The sequence below is a fragment of the Mastigoproctus giganteus genome, chromosome 3 (assembly GCF_048544385.1).
Source record: "Mastigoproctus giganteus isolate SK-2022 chromosome 3, ASM4854438v1, whole genome shotgun sequence".
NCBI lineage: Eukaryota > Metazoa > Arthropoda > Arachnida > Uropygi > Thelyphonidae > Mastigoproctus > Mastigoproctus giganteus.
In genome coordinates this window covers 39,232,141-39,259,209 of record NC_143577.1, presented here as the reverse complement: position 1 = coordinate 39,259,209, position 27,069 = coordinate 39,232,141, and the positions used below count along the sequence as shown (strand labels likewise).

Sequence of the window (27,069 nt, the reverse complement as noted above, 5' to 3'; positions counted from 1 at the left end):
TACCACTGTATAATCTATTGCGCAACTATAAGTTACTTATCTTTTGTTTTGTTTATGGCCCAATAACCACTGCATACAAGGGTCCACAGTTTATCGATCGAATGTTATATGTTCGTTCAGCGTACTCAACTACTTTCATTATCGGTGGTCTTTTGAGAATTCCAAATGAATTCAGAAACAAATTGCAATTTTTATTGTTTAGAAGTGTGGCTATTATAGTTTTGATTTCGATTATCGATTTAATTTAATCTCTCAAGAAACTGATGCCATTTTTTTATTTTCACAGGTGAGCAAGTAACGAAATACTGGTATGACGAAATCAAGTTGTATAATTTCTACCAGGAACCGTCCTTATTGCATGTGAGATCAGGTAATTTCTTAGTGCCCAATTTTGCGGGTTGTGCGCCCATGCTCTTTGCGAATCAGTGATAAATTCTATAGAACAATAGCTCTGATTTCAGCAGGTCATATAAAAGGTCTATAACATGTATGGAAAAGCGTGAAGACAAATCAGACATTGTTTTGTTTGCTAATCTTGGAATCGAGAAAATTTCAATAAATAAAACATTCTGTATTTATATTTCAATGCAGAACGATAGCGCTATACCAAATTTGAATTGTTCAAAATCTATTTATGGACCAAGCTAGTTAAATAGCAATTATTAAAGTATTATATGATAAAATATATTTTTTTATTAAGCAAATATCGAAATTTAAGTACCAAATAATATAATTTAAGTACAAAAATACATTATTTTGCATTTTGTCATTAGAGAAATTTATTTGCTTAAATGAAATCGTGTTATCATCGGGGTTGTTAGTAATTGCCTGATATTTATCCCTAGGCCACTTCACTCAGATGGTGTGGAGAAGCAGTACTGAATTTGGCATTGGGAAGGCTCGGACAAGGTGCGGTAAAATTATCGTGGTGGCAAATTACAAACCGTCTGGTAATGTAATCGGAGAATTTCAGGATAATGTCTTTCCACCACTTACGGAACTTGAAGATGCAGATGAAAACGGTTGAAAATTGAGTTTTGCTGGCTTGTCGCATCGCATGTTGCGTAATCGAAGTTCTGGCTGAGAGAAACAAGACTAATGCGGCAGAGACATCATCCGAGTATGTCGTTAGCAGGAAGAAGAAAACTATTTTCCCGATTCCTAAAGTACCTCAAGAGATGAGACGCATACAGCGTGGAATAACCTTTTATCTCATAGAGAATATCATGTTTTTTCGTGCTTTTGTAAAAGACATTAAGGTAAAGAGCATGCAGAAGCAAATAAATATTTTATTTCTTAGCAAAAGTTATCTCCAAGGGTGGAATTCTGCACTGTAATCCTAACTACATATATGTATACCATATATATATATATGTGTGTGTATATATTTGCATTCTGTACTACTCAAAGTTTCGAAACTTTGCGTATGACCTTTAAGAGTTATAGCAGTTTTTTACGATAAATGTTATTAGGCTTATCTCCTAGTGTGCTCGGATAACGCGAATTCCTCCTCTGTACAAAGTATCCTAGCTGTGATGTCCATCAAATATTGCATGGCTCAATAAGAATCAAATGTTTTTGCTCTCGCAAGTCAGTATGAAAGTAACCTATGAACGTTTCAGAGTGACATTTGTGGTAAATATCGGATTTATAACACAGGGTTGATTTACATAGCACGTCATTGAGTTCTGTACCAAATACGAGGATCGTTCTAAAATACTGTACTTTTCTACAATTATTTTACAAAGCTATATTTATTCTGTAGTGTAATAAACATTTTTAGTACATCCTTCCAGTCTCTCAAGCTTGTGGCATCATTTTTTCACAGGTGGCTTTGTAGTAGTAGTAGTAATCAAACATGGCTACCTCCATGAATGAAAAATGGCTGCCACTCATGGAGGCAGCCATATTCTTTGGACATCAGACGGACATTTATGGAAAAAGCCATGCTAGGGTAGTACAGATCGGCGTGTTCATCTTTTATGGATTGTCTAGTGATCACTTGCTTTGTGTCGGGGAGCTCGCCTCTACACCTTCTGTAGTCTTCTTCGCCAGTAGTCTTCTTCATACACATCAAAAATATAATAACAGTACGATGTTTCTAAAGGACTTTCATCAGGAATGGGGAGAGATTATGGCTGCTACAGCAAGCCATCATCTAGGAAGACGATGGTATTAGCATAATAAAAGACAGGACAGGTGCATGTATATAGTGTACAAGTAACAACGCTATAGGATATATATAGCGTTGTTTAAAAAATGTGGGACATTAATTTTGGAACGATCTTCGTATATACAAATGAAAGAACATTTCAATTTGTTTCTCGTCGAAATTTATAAGTAAAAATTCTATAAAAATTCAAGAACTCTTTCGGTAAAAATGCAAGACTTATTTCAACAACTCCTTACGATCTCATTAAAGTTTAACTTTCTTAGCGTACAGCCAGTCTTCGGGATGTAGATTGACTTCATAACGAACGTTATCAGGGCAGAAGAAACAATTCACATTAAACACTACTAGAAATTTAATTCCATTTTCCTCGTTACAAAAAGAAACATTTAATAACACTAGACGGTTCAAATAAAGTCTGCAAGGATCATTTTAAAATATTCTTTTACAGTTATTACCGGGACACTGAAAGTATACCTTTTTTTCCATATCAAAGAACACGTAACTCCAGAGATTAAAAGAATTTCTTATTAAAACGGAAGCACTCTATTGGATACTTGACAAATATATATATTTTATAATAAATACCTGCTAATAAGCATGATTGTGAACAAGGCATAACCAGATAGTTATGGACAGGGCTCGATAATTTGTTCTAGATCAAGTGGCCGTTGCCAACTGGAAGGGGGATACTAAAAAATGTCATCTAGAACAGCTTTACTCAATAAACTCGATGGGGTGAAAACTGATATAAGGCCAATTTTTGGATCCACCGATTTCTCGGAATGTGTAGTTCAGAAAAGGGAAATTAAGGTCAATGTCAGTTCAATTTTTACGTTCAATGCTTGACTCGGAATATCGAGTTCTCATACTCATGAATTGTTGTTTGGATGCAATCATATTCCTGCCAACGGAAAACAGCTTTGCTTATTTGCTTGTCTTCAAAAGAGCAGCTTCAACTATTATCTTCCTTCCTTGCAAGCATATAAAAGGACTCAGCAACACTTGAAAAGATCAATTTTTGGCCCTCTTTGAGCAGTAAGTCCCATTATGCAACAGGACTCATATTGCAGTGTTTTGCAGTACAATACTTAAGCTGATGCTTGTTCTACATAACAGATGTTCACAAACACAGGTGTTGAAGCTTTTTTATCGCGAAATAGCAAAGTTTATAAAGGTTTGTGATATTATCCAATCAATTTTAAGATATTTTCAATGTCGAGATTTATTGCGGTAGAAAATTCTGAAAAAATACTTAAAATTTTGTATATCAAAATGTTTGTAGTACGTCTATGTAGAAATGACAGCATATTATTATGATGAAGCCCAACTCAAAAACACAAGAATACGTAACCCATTTGGGACTCATCTTCTCAAACAGCATTTGGCCAACTCAGGAATTCGATGGTTATGATATTTTAAACTATTCATGCCATTGTAATATTTCTAAAATAGATTATTCTCTATGTGTGGATGAAAAGCCTGCAGTAATAAAAGAATGAATCCAACGCTTTTGCCTGGCTTACTTTTTTTTTTTTACTATGAGCAATTAAAACCAGTTTCATATGGTGTTGAAATAGCTTTGTATTAACCTGGTAAAGAACTGTTGTAGCAGTTTCCGTCTTCCGCAATTTTGCTCACATCCGACTGTCTGCAATTGAAAGAACTCCATTCGACCAGAATGAAGAAAAATCATCTCGAGGCCTAAGGGGATGCACTCTCCAGTTTAACGTTGAACTCTGTAGACAACCCTAATATCTACCCAAAGTGGCACCATTAGCATATTAATATAAACAAATCGATATTGTATTTTCATAAAAATAACATTTTCATTTAATAGAATTTTACCATTAGAAGAATGGAAATCTTCCAGATAACTGCGCACTTTGTTTATACTAATATGTACTTGAAGTTCAAGTTTTAAAGCACTAATATGTATTAACCCTTGAAGCTCAATGTTTTTGAACTGTTAATATGTACAACTGTTGAAGTTCAAATGTTAAAACTTAAACTTCAATATGTACAGAGTTGTTTTACTAGTTCATAAACACTCACCTAAGAAGCGCACAGTGAAAGACTGGATGGGTTTATTTATTATTATTTTTTAATTTATCAAGTGGACATAAATATCTAAAACAAATATAAATGCTGTCTAGAATACGAGTATTATTTACATTATTCAGGTATTTATCTGACAACAGGATTTGAGATTATTACTTTGGAAAGTAAAAGTTTTGATTATTTTTGTCCATTTGCTGAAGAATCCTGCGAATTATTGGAACTTCGTTCCTCCAGTTTAACTCAAGTATGCGAACAACAATGTCAGTTGGATGCTAATATAGTTAAAATGTCGAAGAAGGTGCCCATTTTTGTGTTATTCATTTGCATAAGCAAAGATAATAATTAAATTGTCAGTTCACACGTCTTTGCATTATTTATTTATAATCATTAATAAAAATGAAAGGATATTCACATTAACTAATTCAAATAGTTATTGATAAAACTTATCGCTACTTTATGGATGAAAAACCTTTACGTACGACTGAAATAAAGATGAATGAGAATATTTTTACTTGTTATTTAGAGTTGGGTCTGTCATATGGTATGTAGTCAAACGAAAATTCAATGTTTATTAAAAAAATTATTTGTAATATTTGAAAAAAAAATGGCTTCCCTGTTAGACTCTGTTATAATCATGATTATTTGTCACTGATGTAAAAAGCCTGTTTTTGAAAAAAAAAATAATGAATAAAGAATAATTAATATCTTAATATTGCGAATAATTTCAACTGGAACTACTGGAGGACAGAAGCAGATTTCTGGAGTTATAACTGATGCACTTATTTTTATTTAAAGATTGAATATTATATGTATTATATTGTGAATAAATTACACAATGATATCTGTGTCTCTGATTCTTTAATTGGAAAAAAAAAGGTGAGGTACTGAATGGGCATCTATATTTATCATTTAGATCTAAACTCAATCTAGCAATTTTGAATACATTTTTAAGTAACTTAGTTCTATTTTTATTTATTAAAAAACGTTACATCTTAATGTTGTGAATAATTTCTGAACGCTATTCCAATGACAAGCTTTAGAGTAGCTAATGGGGAATTACTTTCTTCCCTATTCGTCTTTGCCACCAACCCCTTTCTGTCTTAGTCGATCTTAAGATGTTCATTCCCTTCGTCCCAATCTAAATGTTTTCTAATTGATTTTTAAACATGCCTTCAGACAAATCTAAAACCCTCCTTCTTATCTCGGCAAAATTTTCTTATTTAACCGGAAAAGATCGCTCAAATGCTCTTCAGTAGAAGAGATTAAAAATCTCCATTAGTGTAATGCATATTTGAGTTATTACAATAATGTCTATTCGGTGTAATGAGTGAAAATGACTAACTAGAAATGCAGCGTGTACACAGACATGTGTCCCCATTTTCTCTCTACACTTCCTCTGTCTGGTTCTCTACCACAGCTATTAATCTCAGGAGATTTCTGTCTATGGATTATTGCATTCTGAGGTGGCTGAACCGTGAGAAGACTTTAACTATTTAAACTCATTTTGGCGCCAACCTGGATTGGATTCCTGGCAACCATAATCAAACTAAATATTTCTATCCTCTCAAATTTCTTCACAGGAAGAACATAAATTCAAATCTGGCGGGGTCATTCTCGCCAGATTGGTTTGATTTATATCAGTTCAGTGCTGTCATTCCAACGAGGAAGATGTCCAGTTAGGTGTTCATTCAGTTCTAATAGTGGCCGATGATGAGGGAAGAGCAGGTACGAGGAGAGATCATAGCGTTTTCAGGAACGTCTGGTCTGGATGTGTCTATGTTGTGGGATCAGATGTAGGGAGATGATACCAATGCCTTTTGAATACTGCTGAGGCATAACTGCTAAAAGCTAAAACGCTTCTTTTGATTTTAACAGGTTGCTTTCCGGACTGAGTGTGGTTAAATTTATAGCCAGTAACAGTTGATTGCGTAGGTCCAGGTAGATGTTGCACGAGAGCATTACGTGGTACCAGTCCCCCAGTTCTCCATAAACACAATGGGCATCATTCACAAGCCCAAAGTCCTGAAGTCACTTTTTGAATTACCCATGTCCTGTCAGAAGAAAGGTAGTGTGTAAATTAGGGAAGAACCAGCCAAGTCTTTGTTTGCTGAGGTAGGAGACACTGGTAGAAATAGCTTGGTAGTACTGCCTTTGGTGGAATCATCTCAACGGATTTGCCAGAGGGAAACAAGTTCCTGCCAAGTACGCCGGAGTTCTTGTTTCGGATCTGCATCGATAATAGTTTTTATCCCCCAAGGAATTCAGTTTCTTTGTTCTTTCTGATGGCATGTGAAAGCGCTGTGAAGGCCGCTTGGAGGTCAAGGGGGATACAAACCTGTTAATGCTTGTAGTGCTGCTGTTGAAGTCGTTCTAAAAGCCCGAGTGATTTTAATAACATCAACCGTTGTATCTGCAGAATAACGTTTCTAGTGCTGACGATGGACAAACGATGGAGCCATACGGCAGTGCCGTATGTTATGAATGGTACAAAAACAGCTGAATAAAGAAGGTGGAGTGCAGGTCCCTTAAGACCCCAGTCTTTGCGGGTGAAGCGAGCAAGCATATTGATATAATTTTTGGCCTTCTCTTTCATGGACTTTAGATGCGGCATGAAAGTTCTGTGATCATCTAGGGTAACACCTAAATATTTGAATGAGCGTTGATTCTTGAGTGCATGTCCTTTATAACAAATGGTTGGTGGTCTGTTGATGTCAAGACGGCCTTTGAGAAGCAGGGTTCTGCTTTTGTCTTAGATTTCCAGCTCTTCAGCCCAAACCAACAGGGCATTCAAGACTGTGTTAGCTCTGGTCTCTTAAGCTGCACGAGTAGGGCCCTCAACAACGATAACCAGGTCATCTGCATATGAGAGCTGTGTGGTGTGGGGAAAGTCATGCAGTAGCCATTCATCCAGAATCATATTCCAAACAGCTGACCCCAGAACAGAGCCCTGTGGGCAACCTCTGGGGAGTGCGCGGATGATACTATGAAATTTTGTTTTCATGATAATTTTTCTGTTATAGAGGTAATCTGTAAGACATTTGAAGATATTGAGGGAGCAGCCAGATATCCTGGTTCGCCGCAAGATCCCTGGCCGCCGACGGTGTCAAAAGCTCCCTTAAAATCTATAAAAATCGCCAGTACGTAACGGGCATCAGAATTATCTGCTAGCTGAGTGGTTTTTAGTAGTGCGTCAATAGTTGAGCACCCCTGCTTGAAGCCAAACTAGAATGTAGAGGCGAGTCCTTTGGTTTCATAGACAGACTAAAGACGAATGAGAAGTAACTCTCAAATACTTTTCCTAATATTGGCAATAGAGCAATTGGACGGTATGCTTTGGCTGCACCAGTTTGACGATTTGGATCCTTAGGTAAAAACCTGAGATTGACGTGTTTCCAATGTGTAGGAAAGGAGCCTTCATTAAGACACGTGTTGAATAGTTGTACTAGAACATCGGGGCCAACAGATCAAAGGTGCTTAATGGACTTCCCTTCGATGAGGTCCAGTCCGGGAGCTTTTCCATTTTTGATTTTATTTATGGCTAACGCAACCTCCTCCTCCTCCGTGAACGGTTCTTCTGTGGCCGAGGGCAAGTAGCCCTGATTCTCAGTGATGACGTTTCTGTGTACTTCAATGTCATGATCAGGATTGTCTTGGTAGATTATTCCGTCTAGAATCTTGTTCATTGTCTCTTCTCAGGAAAGTGTCTCCGAGGAGCCCTCAGAACAGATAGAATTTATGATATCTGTGGACCCTACTTTGTTTCTTATGAGCTTGTGAACCAAACCACAAGAGTTTTTATTGCCTTCCGTCTCCACCAAGGCACGCCAAGAACTTTGTTTGGCATGGTAAATTTTATTCGTGTATTCTCTCCGGATTGCATTGTATCTTTCATTGTACTGTGCTACTGTTTGCGGTGGGTGTGCTCCTCGTTTTCTTTGTAACTCTTTCCTTGCACGCTGGAGGGAGGAGCGGAGATCTGTTAATTCTTCTGACCACCAGGGAGCTGATTTTGGATGTCGGGTACATTTTTTAATCGAGGCACGTGATGCTTTATGGAATAAGCCCTGCAAGAAATTAGTTGAATTCCTCTAGTAGGTCTCTTCTGGTATCAGTGGTGGCATTATGCCATTGGGTTGATCAAGCATTTGAGTCAGCAGCTACGATAACATCTGCATTTCCAAGGAGATCAAGGGCTTGTTCAAGACGAGCAACGTGTGGCTGTATCTCGGTGCCCAATCGGAAATACGCCGAGAGAAATGTGATGCGACCAAAGTTGCCCTCAACATTTTCTCCAGCCAGATGTGGGCAGCATAGGGAATCAATTCTAGTGATGACTAGATCCGGATTGCAAACAATGATGGCTGCGAGACAGTGCTGTTGTGTAGTTTGAATTTTTCTGTACAGAGAAGATCAAGATTTAAATCCCCCACCAGGAGATGGAATTGAGATGCCACTGAAGTTGATTTTTGTGCGTTTATTTGGCCTGTGCGAAGTCTGGATGATGGTAAGTACTCTGCCCTACTTTCAGAGGCGGATTTAACGGCGGGCGCACCGGTCGCGCGCCCTGGGCCCGATTTCTGAAGGGCCCACTCAAAACCCCAACAAATTATTTGAACATATTAGTTCAACTATTAGTTCAAAACTAATAGTTGAACTAATATGTTCAACTAATAGTATCAAACAGGCAAAGGAAACCAGAGTGTATCTAGAAGAATATATGCACAAGCAAACCAACAGGATTACTTCTGCAATTAGGCTGCAGATAGTGAACTGTTGGTCACTGCTTGAGCAGCGCCTGATTGAATTAAACACAGAGAACCAAGTGTTAAAATCAAAATTAGAGGTTACAACTGAGGAGAAGAACAACTATAAAACAATGAACACACTAATCTATGCCCAATGTGCAAAGGCTAATAGCAAACAGGACATAACTAAAGCAAAACAAATAGCTACTAAGCAACCTAATATAAACAAGGAAAGCAACATTGTTATTCTGAAAGCAAAAAGTGACTCTACCCATAAAACCAGTGAGGCAGTTAAGGACACAGTGGTAACAAAGCTGAGGCCTCATCTGAGAGAAATAAAGATAAACAACATGCGGAAAATCAGGAATAATGGAGTCCTGATCGAGGTAGCAAGCAAAGAAGATCTAAGAAAAATAGAAAACCATCCTGAAATTGAAAAACTGGGCTTGCTCCCTGAAAAACCAAAAGGGAAAAACCCTAATATTATAATCTTTGACGTACCTGTGTCAGTAATAGAAAAAGAATTCATGATGGATATCTACTTCAAAAACTTTAACAATGAAATGACAATAGATGAATTTGCTGCTGAATTCCTGCTGAAAAGAGCAACAAAAAACAAAAGGAATGGACAACTCAACATAATTGCAGAAATTACACCAAAAATTTGGAAGGTATTGCAGGGACAACAGAGAATCTATGCTGGCTGGACCAGTCATAGATTTAGAGAACATTTCCCTATCCAAAGTTGCTTTAACTGCCATAAATATGGTCACATTGCCAGAGACTGCACTCAGAAAGAACCTGTCTGTGGTCACTGTGCAGTCACTGGCCACGATTACAAAAATTGCAAAAATAAGTCTCAGCAGCCAAAATGTGCTACCTGCAAGGCAGCACGGCTGATTGACTATACACATAGTATCAGGGATGATAAATGCCCCAGTTATAAAAAAATGGCAAAACTTATACAATCTAGGACCAACTATGGGCCAGATTGAAAACATAAATGTGACTAGGGCTCTAAATCTTGTCCAATTGAATGCTCAAAGAGCAAGAGCCGTTGTAGATCAGATCAAACTCAAATTGGAAGAAAACAATATAGATATCTTGGTACTCCAGGAGCCCTACGCACATATGGGTAGAGTTCAGGGATACCCAAGAGACTATAAAATAATAGAATACACCTCAGGTGTCCCTTCCACAGCAATAGTAGTTAAAAATACTGACCTTACAGTCACAACGGTGGGTCACCTCTGCTCCCCAGTGGGAGTGTGTGCCCATATTACCAGTGCTGTAGGACAGTTTTACATTATTTCACTATATTCCAGACCAGGTGAAGATATAAATCCAACTATTGAATACCTACAAGTAGTCACAAACTTGCTACCTACTGCAAATATCATAGTGTGTGCTGATGTCAACTGCCGGTCAGCCTTATGGCATAGCCGTACAGAAGACAGAGCAGGCACACACAACGGCCAGATACTTTCAGACTATATAGCCACCTCACCCTTTCAAGTGCTAAACCAACCAAATAACCTCCCAACTTTTAGCAGTACCATGTGGGAGAGTGACATTGATATCACTCTTGCCACCAATTCAATAGCTTATAAAATCACAGACTGGTGTGTCCAGCCAGCCTGGACCACATCAGATCACAGAGCCATTTCCTTCAAACTAAACAGGCAATTACAAACAACCCAACACTCTCTGTTGGATATCAAAAGGTATAACCTTAAAAAGGCAAACTGGCAGATTTTTGCAGAACATACAGCAGCTGAGCTGCAAAAACAGGAAAATGAGTGGTCTAGATCAGGCAACTGTAGCCCGGACGAGCAAGCACTGACTATGACAAACATTTTAACAAAAACAGCAACCCTGTCTATCCCACGGAAAAAACCGAGGAAGCAGACAGTTCCCTGGTGGTGCCCCGAACTGACTATACTCAGAAGTAGGGTACACCAGGCACGGAGACATTTTCAAAGAGCCAGAACATCTTGGTCACAAAATGAGGTGGATGCACTGAGAGATTCTTATAAAACTCACAGGAATCAGTATACAGCCCTCATAAGAGATAAGAAAAAGGAATGCTGGAAGCACTTGGTGGGAACTACTGGAAACAATAACCCTTGGGGAGTTGTCTACAGAATAGTGACCAACAAGCTGCCAAGAGGAGATGTCTTTGAAACTACTGTCAAACCAGATGGAACCCCAACCCTGTGTTGGGTGGATTCTGTAAATAACATCCTAGACAGTATCATTCAGACTGAAACTGGAAATCATTCCCCCACCCAGCTTGACATTATAAAAGAAAACACTGAATATGACAATGCCAATATTGAACCTCTGTTCACTATACAAGACTTAGAAATAGCACTATCTAAAACCAAAAACAATAAATGCCCAGGTTTTGACCTCTTAGAGGTTGAGATTATCAAAAAATTAGCAGAAATAGCACCAGATAAATTAATAGCACTATATAATAACTGTATGACAGAAGGTATATTCCCAAAAATATGGAAACAAGCTGTGTTAAGGTTAATCCTGAAAAACCCTGAAAAACTCCCTACTGATCCCAAATCATATAGACCAATAGCCCTACTCCCTGTACTAGGGAAAATATACGAAAGGTTAATATACAGCAGATTAGCTCAATATTACACAGAAGCAGGCTTGCATTCCAACAATCAGTATGGTTTTAAGCAGGGCAATTCTACGGAGGATGCCATGCACCACCTACTGACAACAGTTAAAAACACAGAGGAGAAATATATGCTGGCAATCTCCATTGACTTTGCTGGGGCATTTGACTCACTGTGGTGGCCTAGTGTCCTTAGGAGACTTCGCCAGGCAAATGCCCCACAAAACCTCTATAAGGTAATAAACAGCTACCTTACAGACAGAAGTGTCTCAGTATGCACAAGGTTCCAGGAATTGACACGCCCTGTGAATAAAGGCTGCCCGCAGGGATCAATCCTTGGCCCTTTCTTTTGGAACATTGTTCTGGATGAATTTCTGGCCTTGGATCTGGGCCCCGTGGAAAGCCTGGCCTTTGCAGATGACATGATTTTCCTTGTAAAAGGCAACTCACGAGTGGTTGTAGAGCAAAGATCAAATGCCGCTCTCTTGCAGCTGCAGGAGTGGGCACAAATGCACATGCTCAAAATATCGCCTGAAAAAACCAAACAAATACTTCTAAAAGGTAATTTGGACATGAGAAGACGTCCAAAAATCAAAATTAACACAATCACTATAAAAATGGTAACAGAACTAAAATATCTTGGAGTGGTCTTTGATTCAAAATTAACTTTTTACCCCCATTTGATCTACTTGGCGAAGAAAGTGCGAAATTATGCAGGTATGATTGCCAGGATCAGTCGAGCAGACTGGGGACTCAAAAGAAAGACCCTGGCAATCATATACCGTGCAATGTTCCTACCTGTTATCACCTATGGAGCCGGTGCGTGGTTCATCCGCTCGGCCATAGTAAGAAATAGGAATAAATTAGAATCGATACAAAGGACAATACTACTCACTATTACCAGAGCATGTCGCACAGTAAGCACACCTGCACTACAGTTGCTGGCCGGAACTCTCCCACTTTACCTGGAAGTAGCCAAAAGAGGCTTATATTATAGATTTAAAAAGGGCATACCCACAGAATTTCTGGGGATTGCCCTTGATACAACCAATACCTTCAATGATGAAAGAAAAAGAATAGCCACAAAGCTCCACGAGCTATGGCAAACAAAGTGGGAGCAGGAAACCAGAGGTCTGGTCACCAAACGGTTTCTGCCACTGGTGTCAATGGTTAGCCCAAAGCCACCTAAGTGGTATGCCCCTGGACTCTTTACAACATTTATATTGACAGGGCACGGCTCCCTAAAGGCGAAACTAACCTCCTTAGGCCTGACCGATGACCCAAACTGCACCTGTGGCGAAAGTGAAGACTGGGCACACATTCTCTATGAATGTATAATATATGACATCCCCAGAACAGAGTTAATAGCACAGATTGGTCCCCTTCCCAGGGGAGAAGAACATCTCTTCATCATAGAAGAGCAAAATTATAAAGCTTTTACATCTTTCACACAGAAAGTTTTCGAAATGCGCAGAGCAATTTCAGCCCCCCAGCAATTAAACAATAATCAATAGTAAAATTGCCAAGTTTCCCACCACGCCCAGATGATGACTTAAAAACTGTTAGGATAGCAGTATTCTGCACCCTGACATAACAAAACTCCCCATGACTACCATGCCATGTGTAGGAACCTGGGGCCCCAAACCAATGTAGGGGGATGGGAATGCATGGAGAGAAAGTGAATGGGAGTGAGCAGAAGAGCAAATGTAATTGGCCGAAAGAATACAAAGTTAAAAATAACTTACATTACTTTATATATACTGTACCAACAAACATTTACAAACCACATAAACACTATCACTGCATTCTCCCCAGGCCTGCAAAAAAAAAAAAAAAAAAAAACACCTTGCAGCTAGGCCTGCACCACAACTGAAGAATAACAGTAAGTTGCGGTGCCCAGAGAGTGCAGTGCAGAAAGAAAGAGTCGAATAAATGAGATGAGAGCTAGAAGAATGAATAAAAGTGCAAGCGTGAGAGAAAAGAACACAAACCACAAATGCTAAGTTAAGTACACACTAACCCTGGTTTTAATTAGTATTTAAATTTACGCTACCCATCATTGCATCCCCTCCTGGTGTGTGAGAAAAAGATGAATGAGTTGAGTGAAATAAAAAAAAAAAAAAAAAAAAAAAAAAAAAATTATAACATAAGAAAAAAGTATAAAAAAAAAAAATAAAATAAAATAAAAAAAATAAAAAAAAAATTATAAAATAAGAAAAAAAGTATAAAAAAAAAAAAAATAATAATAATAAATAAATAAATAAATAAAAAAATAAAGAATGCAAGTAGAGTGAGAATGCACATTACGAATGAAGTAAATGTGTGCATCTCCCCCCCTTCACCTGGTAGGTTCCCCACTGCCAGCTAACATATCCCACCCGCAGAGCGGGATGGGCAGCTGGACCTTCATACCGGATTCGACACTCCTTGGACAAGACACCGACGAAGACATTCTGCGGCTTTGCTGCCAACACGCCATTGGCGATCCGAACTGGGTACTCTAACCTGGTTCCCTTTAAAACCCCATCCCCAGGCGGGGAATGGAGGAGACGGATCTCTGTCTCCTCTCCTCCCTGCCTACCCCCCATATTTCGCCTGGTGGGGCTCATCTCCACTGACCTCTTTGGGGATGCCTACTCTATCCGTCCCTATTCTTCTATCTGTTTCCTCCCCAGTCTTCAATCTCCCCCCCCTCTCTCTCACTAAATCGACCGAGTTAACAATGCCGCCAAATTATAACCAACGTCTAAATTCTACCGGTTTTGTGCAAATCTCTAAGATATCTAACACTATCAGCTTTTATCTAGCATTACATGTCTAAATTTAATAACATCAAAATTTTGCCCGACCTTTTTGGCCTTTAACACATCTCTTTAGTGTTCAACCCTAACCAGCGATTTCCTAACAGCAATCCCATTAAGCATTAATGTCAAATGCATAAACTTTTATTTTATTTTATTTTATTTATTTATTTTATTTTTTTTTTTTAAATAGGCCCTAGCCACTGAAATCCCAGGAAACTAGGTGGCAGGACCTGCCAGAGCAAATTGTTGTGATACTGGATACACCCGGCTAGCCTCCACGTGGCAGGGTATGGGCAACGTCAGGCCCCACTAGGGGCCTGGCGGCCAATAAGCCGGATAAACAATGGGCACAACATATCACACTGCACAGACACGACCCACACACACTTTCAAGTCTCTGGCTTGACAGTGTACTGTCCTCGATACAGCGAAACACACGCGGAGATGGGAGAAATCCCAGGTGCCGTCTGACACGAACATACCTTATACCTTATACCTTATTAGTTCAAAACTTTGTGATCATTATTATGCTATTATTAATTATATTATACATATATTATATTCAAATTTTATTGGAAATAAAACATTAATATTACATAATATTTTTTATTTATTTAAAAAAATGGTTAACGTGTATTTTTATTTTCTCTGTCTCTCTCTCTTTTTTTTTAATTTTTAAGGGGCCCAATATTTTCTTCTGCGCCCGGGGTGTCAACCGACCTTAAACCGCTCCTGCCTACTTTCCATAATTGGTGTTATTGCATATTATTTCAGCTGCTCTCTTGTAAACAAGGCATGATCCATTTCTCACAGAGTAGTCACTAGGTTTGTTGATGGCTTTACAATTGGCGCATTTCGGTGGCGAAGTTTTATTGGGGCATTCTTTGTAAAGGTGGCCGGCTTCTGCACAGTGGCCGCATATCGGTTTTTAATTCAGAAATTTGGCTGATATATGTCCGTATCCTAACAGTTATAACATTTCAGGACTGGTACAAAATCCCTTATCGTATGTGAGGACCAGCCTAGAAAAACTCTTTCTTGAATAATTAAGTGTTTTCCGATTCTGGGAGATACTTTTATGATCCAATTTCGGCGATCACGTACCCTGGTTTTAGTGGAGTATTTGATCTTAATTTCACTATAAGCATCCTCCTTCTCCATGGTCTCATAAAGATTCCTGTTGTAGATTTCTTTAATTAAGTCATCCTTCTGAATGGAGCTATCTACATCAAATACTATCAAGCTGTGCCCCCGAAGCTTGGGGGGGGGTCTCGAAAAAAAACTAGTATCCAATTCGGTCCAGCAGGATTTTATCTTTTCTAAGTCAGATTTAGTGGCTGTTTCAAGAATGATTCCTTTGTCCCTGATCTTGCGGATACGTTTTATTTTGACATTACCTAGCTTTCCTTTGATAGTCTGAAGGATTTTGTTTTTCACTCCATCACTGTCAGCAATGTCGCAGCTCTCTCCAGCTTTAATGATGAGCATGTATTTATGTTCAGGGGTAGTTACTTTGGGCACTTTTGCCACAGCTGCATATGATAATTGCTTGATCCTTACAGGCGGGTCCACAGACCAATTCATACATCTTCTCAAGGGAGCCCCAACAACCTGTTATACAGAGCGAGGTAGTTTTAGGGATCACACAGTTGTCACTGTTTAAGCAACACTCCACTTTACGTCTCAAAAGAGCGATTATCTTGAGATTGGGTATGTTATTGCTCAGAATAGAGGGAAGTTCCTCGTCATGTTCAGCATCCTCCCAAAGCTTGTGGAGAGGGCATTTCAAGTGGCCTATACACTTTTCTTGGTTAGTATCACCTTCAGCGAAGTTTTGCATACCACGCTGGTTGGCATACGTATGGCTATCACTGCAATGCCGCCTTCTCCTTCCATTATTAAAAAATTCCGGTGTTAAGATTGCAGCTATCATTTGCAGCGAATTTTATCTGGATATTGCTTTTCGTCGTGAATTACTTATGAAGAGGAAGATGTATTATGTGCTTTTGAGATTTCAAAGCTGTGCAGAGCAGCAGGACTGTCAGTATAATTGCTTTCTTTTGCATTTGATAGAGAGTTGGATCCGTCAGTTTACTAGAATTATCAGGCTCACTTGTCTTTCTTTTGGTTTTCATCACTTTGTTTTGTGGAATTTTCTTATGTGCATGCATTTTGCATGCTTGGCATAGGAAGAGTTTCCTCTTTGTGAGTGGCAACTTTGATAGTTTATTGACACAGCAAGCCCCTAGGATAATCGAGCAGCTGACACATTGAACAGTTAGCGAAGCAAGCTTCCGACACTGACTGCATGTGGTCTTTTCGGCGTTAGCGCTTTTCTTCTGCATCGGACTTGTCATATTTAGACAATAGACAACTCTTACAAATTAGCAAAGTGGAATAGCTTGTTTTTCTGATTTGGAGCGAGGGCTTTAAAGCAATTCGTTACAACAACAACTAGCAGATATATACCAGCTTGTAGGTCGTTAGCAGCAGATCACTAGGGAGTTGATTCTTTAAGTAAATAAGGGATTTAAACGACCCTCTTAAATGCTAACCTTAACCTTGAAAGGTTTCCGAGTGGATAGCTTTATGTTCGGATGAAACATTACTGATTAGTTGAATTACAACACACAGAAAAATGAAAATAAAAGTTTACCTGTCACATGGAATAGCGTACTCAATCTGCCAATGGGTTCCTCATACTAACAGGAATGTCCTGGTATACGATTCATCGCAATAAACTGTTTTAAACTATATATTTTTTGCACTAAACACGGAGCAACAAACTGTGTGGTCACACTTCAACGCATCCAGGTGCAGATCTCTTGATTCTAAATAATATATCTACCACATGTCTCTGTGCGGTAGTGCAGTGGTTATAATTAGCGTGTACCAACTGGAAAATACCCCGGTTTGAATTCCGCCAAAGAAACTTTTACGAGCTTTTTTTTCACTCTGTGGCTGAATTTTTACTCGCGATTTAGGCAAGAACTCTTACAGACACTCCTTATTGAAGAGGAAATTATGCTAATTGCCACCTAAGAATCCTTTATCAAACTTATGGAATATGCGGAAAATATATTCCAACTCCATCTGCAAGTCAAAACCTCCAGTATCTTACCTGCTGAAAGAAGCACCCTCCCTCTGAATATTAAGGACATGCATATAAATATAACTCACTACCCTCGAAATCACCTCATCCACTTTGTAAGAACACCTAGCTACTCATCTACTATCATTAAACTCAATAACAATGAAGGGGGAGACAGCGAGAAACTTCGGACAAGAATGTATAAGGGACATTTATAGAAGTTATATAAAAATTGACAAAAAGGTCACATTACAGAAGTCGATGCTCGAAAAAAATGGTCGCATAACGCTAGCACTGCGTATAATCCCCTTCGATGGCTAAATAGGCCTGATAGCCATGAACCATGCTCGATATAAAGGTGTCTATAAGATTCTATGGCAACAAATCCCATTCTTCAACCAGCGCACACCTTAGTTCACTAAGTGACCGAGAAGCTAGCTGTCAGCGTACAATGCGATGCCCAAGGGCGTCCCACACATATTCAATCGGATTTAAGTCTGATTATTGAACCCAATGCAATTATTGGATATCTTCAGTTTCAAGACATTCCTCCACCACTTGAGTTTTATGTGCAGTGGCGTTGTTGTGCATGAAAGAAAATCTGGACCAACCACCCCTGAGAAGTCACACAGTGGGCTCCAGGATCTATTCTCGGTACTTTTGAGCAGTTACGGTACTCCTATGAAAAACATGAAAAAGGGTGCGGCTGTTGTACACCTTTCCACCCCACACGAGAACACCGCTTCCACCTTTAAATGTAAGTGTTCCTTTCTCTGGTACCAACGAGGAATGGTACCGGATTCCTCGTTGTATCCTCGTTTAAAAAACATCTGGAATCTCTGTGTTGGCTAAAGTGGGACTCATTAGAGAAGAAAAGAACTGTACCCCATTTCTCGGAGCTCCAAATCACATGGCACCAGTTCGGACGAGCTCTGCGGTGGTTTGGGATTAATGGGATACAAACCACTGGCTTCCTTGCGTAGAGTTCACTTGAATTGAGCATTCTTAACACAGACTAGTTGGAAATGTTTTCAACTGTGGCCTCAGTCAAGAGACAGTTGATGACAAGACATCGCAGGGTTCCGTCTTGCTGTTAGAGCCAAGGCAATCTTCGGGAAACCTTGGCCAGCTCTTTTTGTAATGATATGCCCTTTTGGGTAGCACAGTTGGTAGGATCGCCGTCCTCCCCATACTGGGTGGAAAAGACCCTAGTTCGAATCCCGTCGATGACGAGAGGAGTTTTATGGGCCTTTTTCAGAATGTGGCCGAGTTAGTGGGTCTCAGATGAGGGTAGCATGGTTTTTCCTCTGAAAACTCGGCTTTCTCTTCCAGCAAACAGAAAATCGACCTCGGAATACATGCAATTTACAGACAATATACACGGAGCAACATGGCATTAGTCGCCAATTCTCTTAAAATCTAACAGTAACAACAACAATCTTGTAATGTTTCCTGTCTCCTAAAACGGTTTCCATTAAATAAAAAAAAAAAAAAAAAAAAACTGAAGTATTATATTAGGGTCACCAGAAAATTTACTTTCAACTACCCACGTGTATTGTGTCTGTAAATTGTGCGTGTTCTCTGGTCAATTTGGCTGCTTTGCTGGACGAAAAAAAATCTCACTTTTTGTGGAGGAAAACCTTGCTGTCTACGTCTGAGACCGACTAACTCGGCCAGGGAGTGAAAAAAGACCATAAAAGTTCCTCACGTCATCGACCGGATTCGAACCCGAGCCTTTTCCACCCGGTGTGGGCAGGACAGTGACGATGGCACTGTGCTACACTCGCAGACGAAACTGCTTCCATAGTGCCTAGACGACACTGCGCTACACATTAAGCCGACGTGCCACCTCCCTCTGCGACTGCCCGGCTTCAAGCTGTCCAAAGGCTTGCCATCTCAAAGAATCATATAAAAGACGGTGACTTGTTACCTTGAGTGCTGGAGTTGTGGTTAACCCTCAGAGCAAGTTAAAAAACGGGAATGAAATGATGTTGTTGCAACCTGTGTTTTTATAGGAATGAATAATTTGCATAATGTGCCGTTCTGTGTGGTGATAAATCGATTTCTATTGTATACTCGGAATTTGTATGCCAGGATGCCTATTATATTAAATATTCGACTTTGGCAACACTGTTAACAATATTCACGAAAAATATTTTGTTCTGTTAATTTTGTCGAGCAGTGTAATCTGTGTTTTTCGTTAATTATCACATCGTGTTAACAATCCTATGACTTCGACCCAGTGTGAGATTTCTCTGTCTTCTCTGGGATTCTGTTCTCACTAGGGCCCATCGTAGTGTGGAATTTCATATTCTTCAGTTTCCCCAGATGGTATCTGACGTTTGTAACCTATGTGGTGTAGGAAAAACACTTTTCTCCATTAAGGGACAATTTCTGTTGGCTCCGGACTTCTCAGGAGCTGATGGACAAGTGACAGTTCAATGCACTGACCCACCTTCTTCATTCTTCTGTTTACACATTTCTGTGGGTTATATCCTACTGTATTCTCTCTCTGTACTACACCTCTCTTTCACCCTAACTCCATTTTCCCACTCCTTTCATATTGTCAAGGGTTGACCTTCCCTCCTGCCTAGGCTAGATTGTGAGCAGTTCCATCACAGGTTATGTTACTTTATGCTGGTCGCTATGTGCCTAGTCAGACAATACAAAAAACACAATACACAGTATACACGAGCCACTGTGGGTAGCACAGTTTATAAGGTCGCCGTCCTCTTCACACACGTTGAAAACGCCTTACTTCGAATCTCGTCGATGACAGGAGGAATTTTTATGGATCTTTTTCACAACGTCTCTGAGTTAGTTAAAAAACCATGTTACTCTCAGGCGAGGGTAACATGGTTTTTTCTCCAGGAAATTCGAGTTTTTTCCAGCAAACAGAAAATCGACCTTAAAACACAATTTTTACAGACAATATACACTGAGCAACCTGGCCTTTGCTGCCAATGCTCCTAAAATCCAATAACAACAACAACTATACACGATACCTCACAAAATATACAACAGACTTTTCCGATTAAGTTTGCACACAGCGAAATAATTCGGAAATGGGTAATACCCCCTACACGGCTTAGTCAAAGGACACGAGAATTAAAAATAAAAAAAATAAATAAAGAAAGAAAGGAAATGAAACCATTTATTTCAACGGATTTGTTAAATTCAACTCTCATAAATACCCTTGGAAGTCAAAAACGGCTTTGATTATGTGTAATCGATTTTGTGTTGAGTCGAATTATAAAAGTCATGCTTTTCAATTACAAACAGAGAGAGAGAGAGACAGAGAGAGAATTCCGAAATATTCTTAAATATTGGCGACTTATTCAGAACATTTTAGATAACACAACTCCCTTGAAAATCGAATAAACGCAATATTTTATTATTTAACGTCAGGAGAAAACTCTAAACTTTAGATTTTCGCCATTCAATAAAGCAAGAATCCTGTCAGCCAGAAGCAGACTGAAGGAAACATCCATCAAACAATTTACTTTTTTAGAGAAAACTTCAAAGATTTCGTAGAAGTAAATGTAATATTGCCACGAGCAACAACATAGTATGCGCCTCACAAACAGATTGCATTAACGGATAAAGCGGAAGAAAGAAAATCTTATTTGGAAAAAGAGTTATAAATGACAGTACGGATTTGTTAAATTCAACTCTCATAAATACACTTGGAAGTTGATTTCTGCAGTTGTATTGCTCTCATAGGATAAAGCAATCAGTTGGTGCCATGTTGGGGCATAAAATGGTAAACTATTTGATTAATCTGGCATCGTTTCATCTTTCTTATTATCAACCGTCCAGCCCAGTTGGAACAAATAGTCCAATTCGTATGATGAATGGTTTTTTGTATAAAGCCTTTTCCAATCAGGAAATATTTATTTCTTTATTGAATTCAACATTTTATTTCCATCGTATCCCACTATACCACTGCCAAAGTGAGTCTACAGGTTTAAGCATTGCCACGAACTATGAAAGTAAAACCTTTGGTAGATTTTCATTTTCTCATAAGCCATCATCGTTCAAGAAATGAATGATGATGAGCGCTGAATTGAGCTTACAAGAAGGTGAACTTATAAGAAGACTAACGATCCGTTAGTCTTCTTATAAGTTCACCTGTGTTGTTATTGTTGTTGTAATAAGGTTTTAGGGACACCAGTGACTAAGGCCAAATTGCTCTGTATATACATTCTGTAAACTGCTATTTTCTGTGGTCAATTTCCTATTCGCTGGACGAAAAACTCTAGTTTCCGGGAGAAAACACCATGCTACCCTCGCCTCAGACCGAATAACTCAGCCACGCTGTGAAAAGTACCATAAAAATTCCTCACGTCATTGATGGGACTCGAACTGAGGTCTTTTCCACTGGTGTGGGGAGGAAGGAGATTCTACCAACTGTGCTACCTACGAGGGCAGTTCATCTGTGATGCTCTTAGAAGAGGAGAAAGAATATATTCAACTTTATTTGAAATTTTCGAAAGTTTGTCCAAAATACTTGTAGAGATGAGGACTGAGGATTGAATTAAATGTAAAATATGATGAATGAGAATGATGACGAAAAGTCTTTTGAAAATACAAAAAACAGAGGTTTGTGTTCTTTCTTAATCCAAGCCGTTGGCTGAATCATGTAAAAAAACAGCGAAAATCTGGCTCTTTCCACCTAAGAAATCTGGAAAATGTTGATGGAAATGGGAAAGAATACATACAAAAGTGGACACTGCCGAACTGCAGTATGCGAAAATGGTTTCAGTAGAATTTTCTAGTCAAGAGTGAAACGAATTTTTGTCTCGCCCACTGAACTAGTAGGAATTTATAACGTCCTTATAATGAAGAGTTCGTATACAGTCCATGATTGCATTGATCGGCAAAAAATGGAGACAGCTTATATCATGAATATCGTGCAGAAAATTTCAACTGTATAGATAATTTTGCGCTGTTGAGGTGGGAAGATACAACTGTTGCACGTGTGGACTCCCAGTGTGCACTTGATCGATATAATTGTTTTCAGATTCTGGTATCTGCGCTGGAGTGTCTGCACCGCACGACTCCTGTTTACAGAAAACTATAATTAAAAGGCAGTAATGTAGAACAAAACAGCACTTATCTTTAACAGTGTTCAAGAAGTACAGAATTGGATGTTTGTATTTCCTCTTTAACTGCTTTTCTTGCACTCTTCACAACGAGATATTTATTTATTATGGAAGTTTAATACAATAAAAGATAAGATAAAGGCTTGAAGGTATTTGAAGAAATTTGTTCTCTGTAGAAGGAATTATGTCATCCAATACCAAACAATATTTGAAACCTTTTTTAATAGTTAACGACTTAATCTTTCCGAAAATTCTTATTGAATGTATTTTTGATATAATTTAACACCAAAGACCTTTTGAAAACTGCATATTTGGGCCATGTCTGCTTTAACAAGTTACTTTCATTAATCATACTGATTTCGAATACGTTATCAAACTATTTGCTTATTATATTAATCATAGAAATGAGAAACGCATGTTTTTTTTTTTTCAATTGCTATTAAAATCCAGGGAAAAATAAGTAAAATGCATTACAAAAGCGTTGACAGTATATAGTACTACTATCGTTTAATTTATTAAATCAGAGTCAGAATTTCACGCATCGTTTGATTATGAAGTGTTACAAAACGTGGAGTGAATGTTACTTGCAGCAAAGTGAAAATAATTACTTTTATATATTATTAGTTAATCAAATAGTAATCAATTGTAAAAATATAATCAATTATTTACTTTTGATTTCTGTTAATCACAATAAAAGAAAAACTTCAATTAATTTAAGAATAAAAATGTAACGTGCCTTAAATGTAACACATTTAAGGTTATATTAAGTAGATTGTTGACTCAAAATTTCGGAAATAAGAGTGATTAAAAGAAATTAAAATAATTATTTGTAATTTTATACAAAGTCTGTCACTAATTCTTCGTATTATACACTTATCCCGTACTTGGCGACTTTCATATTTTCTTTATTCAAATATAACGTTTTTTATACTCACTTTATATGCATTCCTTCCATGAAATAATTTGAAAATCAGCAATAGAGAAAAAAGTAAATAAATAAAAAACATTCTTTAGATTTTTAAAATTGTTCTTCTTTCGATGAAACATATTAAAAGCCAGTTTTAACTTTCGCCAGTAGATGGCGCTTCCACCTATTGAATGAAGTATAGCGGATGACGTAGACTGTAATTCGACATTTTTAATAATTTCGATATTTTTTATACTGAAACCATTAGATCCATTGTCAACACACTGAATGTTGTTTATATTCGCAGCTAAATTCAGCAATTACTGAAATTGGCACAAACAGTAAAAATCTTCTTCAGTGCACTGTCGTTTAAGAACATAACTCAGATTAAAATACGTTTAGCTATAAATATCTGTCCTCTTATTACTAATTTCTAGATGCCCCATTACACCATTTAGAAATTAGTATCAAGGGTGGTGAAAACACGAACAAGAAATTAGAACAACGTGCTGAGACAGTTAGCTGGCGTCATATTGTCTCCTAGACGATTTGCTACGTAATTTAACCCAGTTTTCCTTATATCAGTAAATTTAAAGTGCATTTATTGTAATTTTCGTGAGCAATGCGCTGCTAATCGTGGTTTTTCTCAATATAGGTCATATCCTTTTCAGCAGGAGCACATTAGCTAAATCATGCCATGGCGGCTGTCATTTATTAGTGGAAGTAACGGTAGTACAAGAGTGCCTGAGTAGCATGGGCGCATACACGACGTATACGACTTGTATAAACAGCTTCCTGTTTCGTCACAATAATAATAATAAAAAAAAGGTATCATTTCAAAGTTCTCTCGTTCTAAAGCAAGCTTTTTTTCAATTTCAATTTGCTGCAAGCTGTAAATAAATATTCTATTGTGTGAACAACACTTTTGTCGCTTTGGACAAAACTTTAATCTCTTTAGAACAGCAATGAGTAATTTTTTATTTTAGAATTTTGCTTCATATCAGAATAGCAGAAAGATCTTACATAGTGTATTCTGTAATATTATTATTATTTATTCATATAATTTGGGCTATATTATTTTATTTATAGCTATAAACCAATTTGCATCCATATTTTATAGTCCAGGTAAAAGACGTTCTTACGAAGAGGGACTGATCTCTCAAATTGTAAGTCTACAACGAGTTGCTTTATACTTCACTACTAATAAACAACACTTCTATAAACGAAAACGTATAATGTTACTTAGTGTGCGATATTACCTTCACCATTTCGGTATATATTGGTCCCTCATTAGTGGGAAGTTACCCACCTTAGGTGAGGCATGTGACAATCTAGTGAGGATATCGGCTCATGAGTAGAAGGATGTCAAAAGATTTAGATAAGGACTTTGCAGAATATGAGCAATAATGCTGTACACCTGGCTGTAAGTTATATAGCATATTTATGTAAGAATTTGCACCCAATATTTTGTAGTTCAAATAAAAGAAATAGTCTTTCGAAAAGAAAATTTTACCTCGTCTATAAAATATGAATGCACATCAGACCACAGAGATACTACATTACTTATGGACAGCTTTATTGCTGATATTATGAAAAGTTATTGTATGTTTTCCATATGGAAAACATAAAAAATAACTTTATTAATGATATGGAATACAACATCAAGATCAAGTATATTATTCCCATTTCTGGATATATATTTGGGATATTATATTGTTAATGAAGTCATATCAACTAATATCAGACTCAAGCTCGATGTTGGAGTTTTTGTCGTACTCGGGGGATAGATAAACAAGCCACAATTTGCGATCCTTAAAGTTTTGTGCCTGACGTCACACAACCGGAAGTTTTTATGGCTGAAAATATTTACTGAGAATAGTTACTTAAATCCCGGAGGTGTTATTTCAATTTATCTGAAATAAAAATCTATTATTTAAACTGCTATTCCAATTTATCTGTCAAGTGGCATCGATTGTATATTCCCAAGTTCATTGGGTCTATGTCCTTTTTTAATTTTCCAGCTTGGTATTTGTGGTAACAGAACCTTGTCTGAGTTTCATTACTACGGTCCATCTCATTGCCGGCGGATTCCCTTGAGCTCTTTGGATAGCGATTCTTTTTAATTAACACATTCCACGCTGAGATCTTTGCTCCTTTAGGAGATAGTGCCCGGTTTTACTTCATTACTTAGCTAGATTTTCTTGGTAGTGTTAGGAAATCTCATATTTGAAGAAAAAAGTTAATCAGGATAGTTTAAAGAAAACAGAATATCGTGACTCAGTGCTGTTCAACAAAGTATTACCCTTGTAAATCATTGTCCGTTAAATTAGCTAGCAAAATGCCAGTATGAGAAGAGTAATAGCAGATAGATAAGTTAGATGAATATAAATTTTAAGAGGATCCTGGTATAGTGAAGGGGAAAAAAATGAAAAACAAGTTTTGAAAATTATCGATCGATTTGGTTTAGTAGAATAGGACATCCATTTTCCTTTATTACCATATCTTTTTTTCAAAAAACATTTTATCGGGACCTTTGTTCACACTTTCATGAAAACTGTCTAGTCTTTTATTAGGAAATTTCAATTTGAGGTAAAATTTTAATATTAGATAGCTGCTCTTTTAACCACTGAGGCATTATGAAAGATAGGTAACAAAGAATATTCATTTGGAGGCCCATCCTAACTATTTAAAGTGTTCACAAGGCATTCATCAGGTCTAGGTTCTACACCACTATTAGCGCGTTCGATTTGCATGCAATTAAATGCCAAATATACCGTAATTTTGTACTGTTGAAAGGCTTTGAAAAGCAATATTGAGGGAAAACATAATTTAAGACGAAATTGATTCCACCAATGAGGAAAAAGGGTTGAGTAGGGATATACTTAGATAAACATACAATGTTATGTAATTAAATATGAGAGACTCTGGATATCCAGAATGAAGATTGGGAAGTTGTCCTAGGAAAGTTATTATAATGTTTCAACAACGAGCAGAGGTGGATCTGGAGAGTTTGGTGACTGATCGGCGAGGATGTCCGAAGAAGTTCAAATCAAAAGTGGAAATTACGTTTGAAGGACTTATAAAAGATCTGAAAAGGAAAGCACAGCTAAGATTATTAACTTAGCTGAAGAAAGAACTCGGACGAGTATGGTACTGTGACAGTTTAAGGCTCTAAATTGCATCTGTTAGCTGGCCCATTAAAACTATGGGATACCTTTAAAGCAATAATCACAGAAGTCATAAAATCATATATACCGTTAAGATATAGCACGAAGAGGATACCGAGATGGATGAATACGAAGCTGGACAGTCTAATAGAGCAGTAAACGCTAGCATGGCACAGTTACATAATGAGGAAAAGTACTGAAGCCTACAACAGCTACAAGTTGGTCTATAATAGTACCACATAAAAACTTATGAGTAAGTGAAAGCAGTGGCTAAGAGGGAAAAGACTGGGGACAAGGAGTTTTTGCATGTATGTGAATACAGAAAAGAAGACGAATCACATCGGACCCTTGGGTATCGCGTGCAGGAAACACAGATAACCG

At 37.9% G+C, this 27,069-nt stretch overlaps 1 protein-coding gene across 2 annotated transcripts in view; it reads left to right on the top strand.

The window, feature by feature from the left end:
- Positions 1-1,267, top strand: part of LOC150087896 (Golgi-associated plant pathogenesis-related protein 1-like) — an 84,561-nt gene extending 83,294 nt beyond the window's left edge. For both annotated transcript variants that reach the window (XM_090370499.1, XM_090370500.1), the window contains exons 5-6: positions 287-370; positions 846-1,267. In XM_090370499.1, the coding sequence (XP_090226625.1) occupies positions 287-370; positions 846-1,027 (266 nt within the window). In that variant the 3' untranslated portion in view covers positions 1,028-1,267. The remainder of the gene's footprint in view (positions 1-286; positions 371-845) is intronic.
- Positions 1,268-27,069: the final 25,802 nt, after the last annotated feature.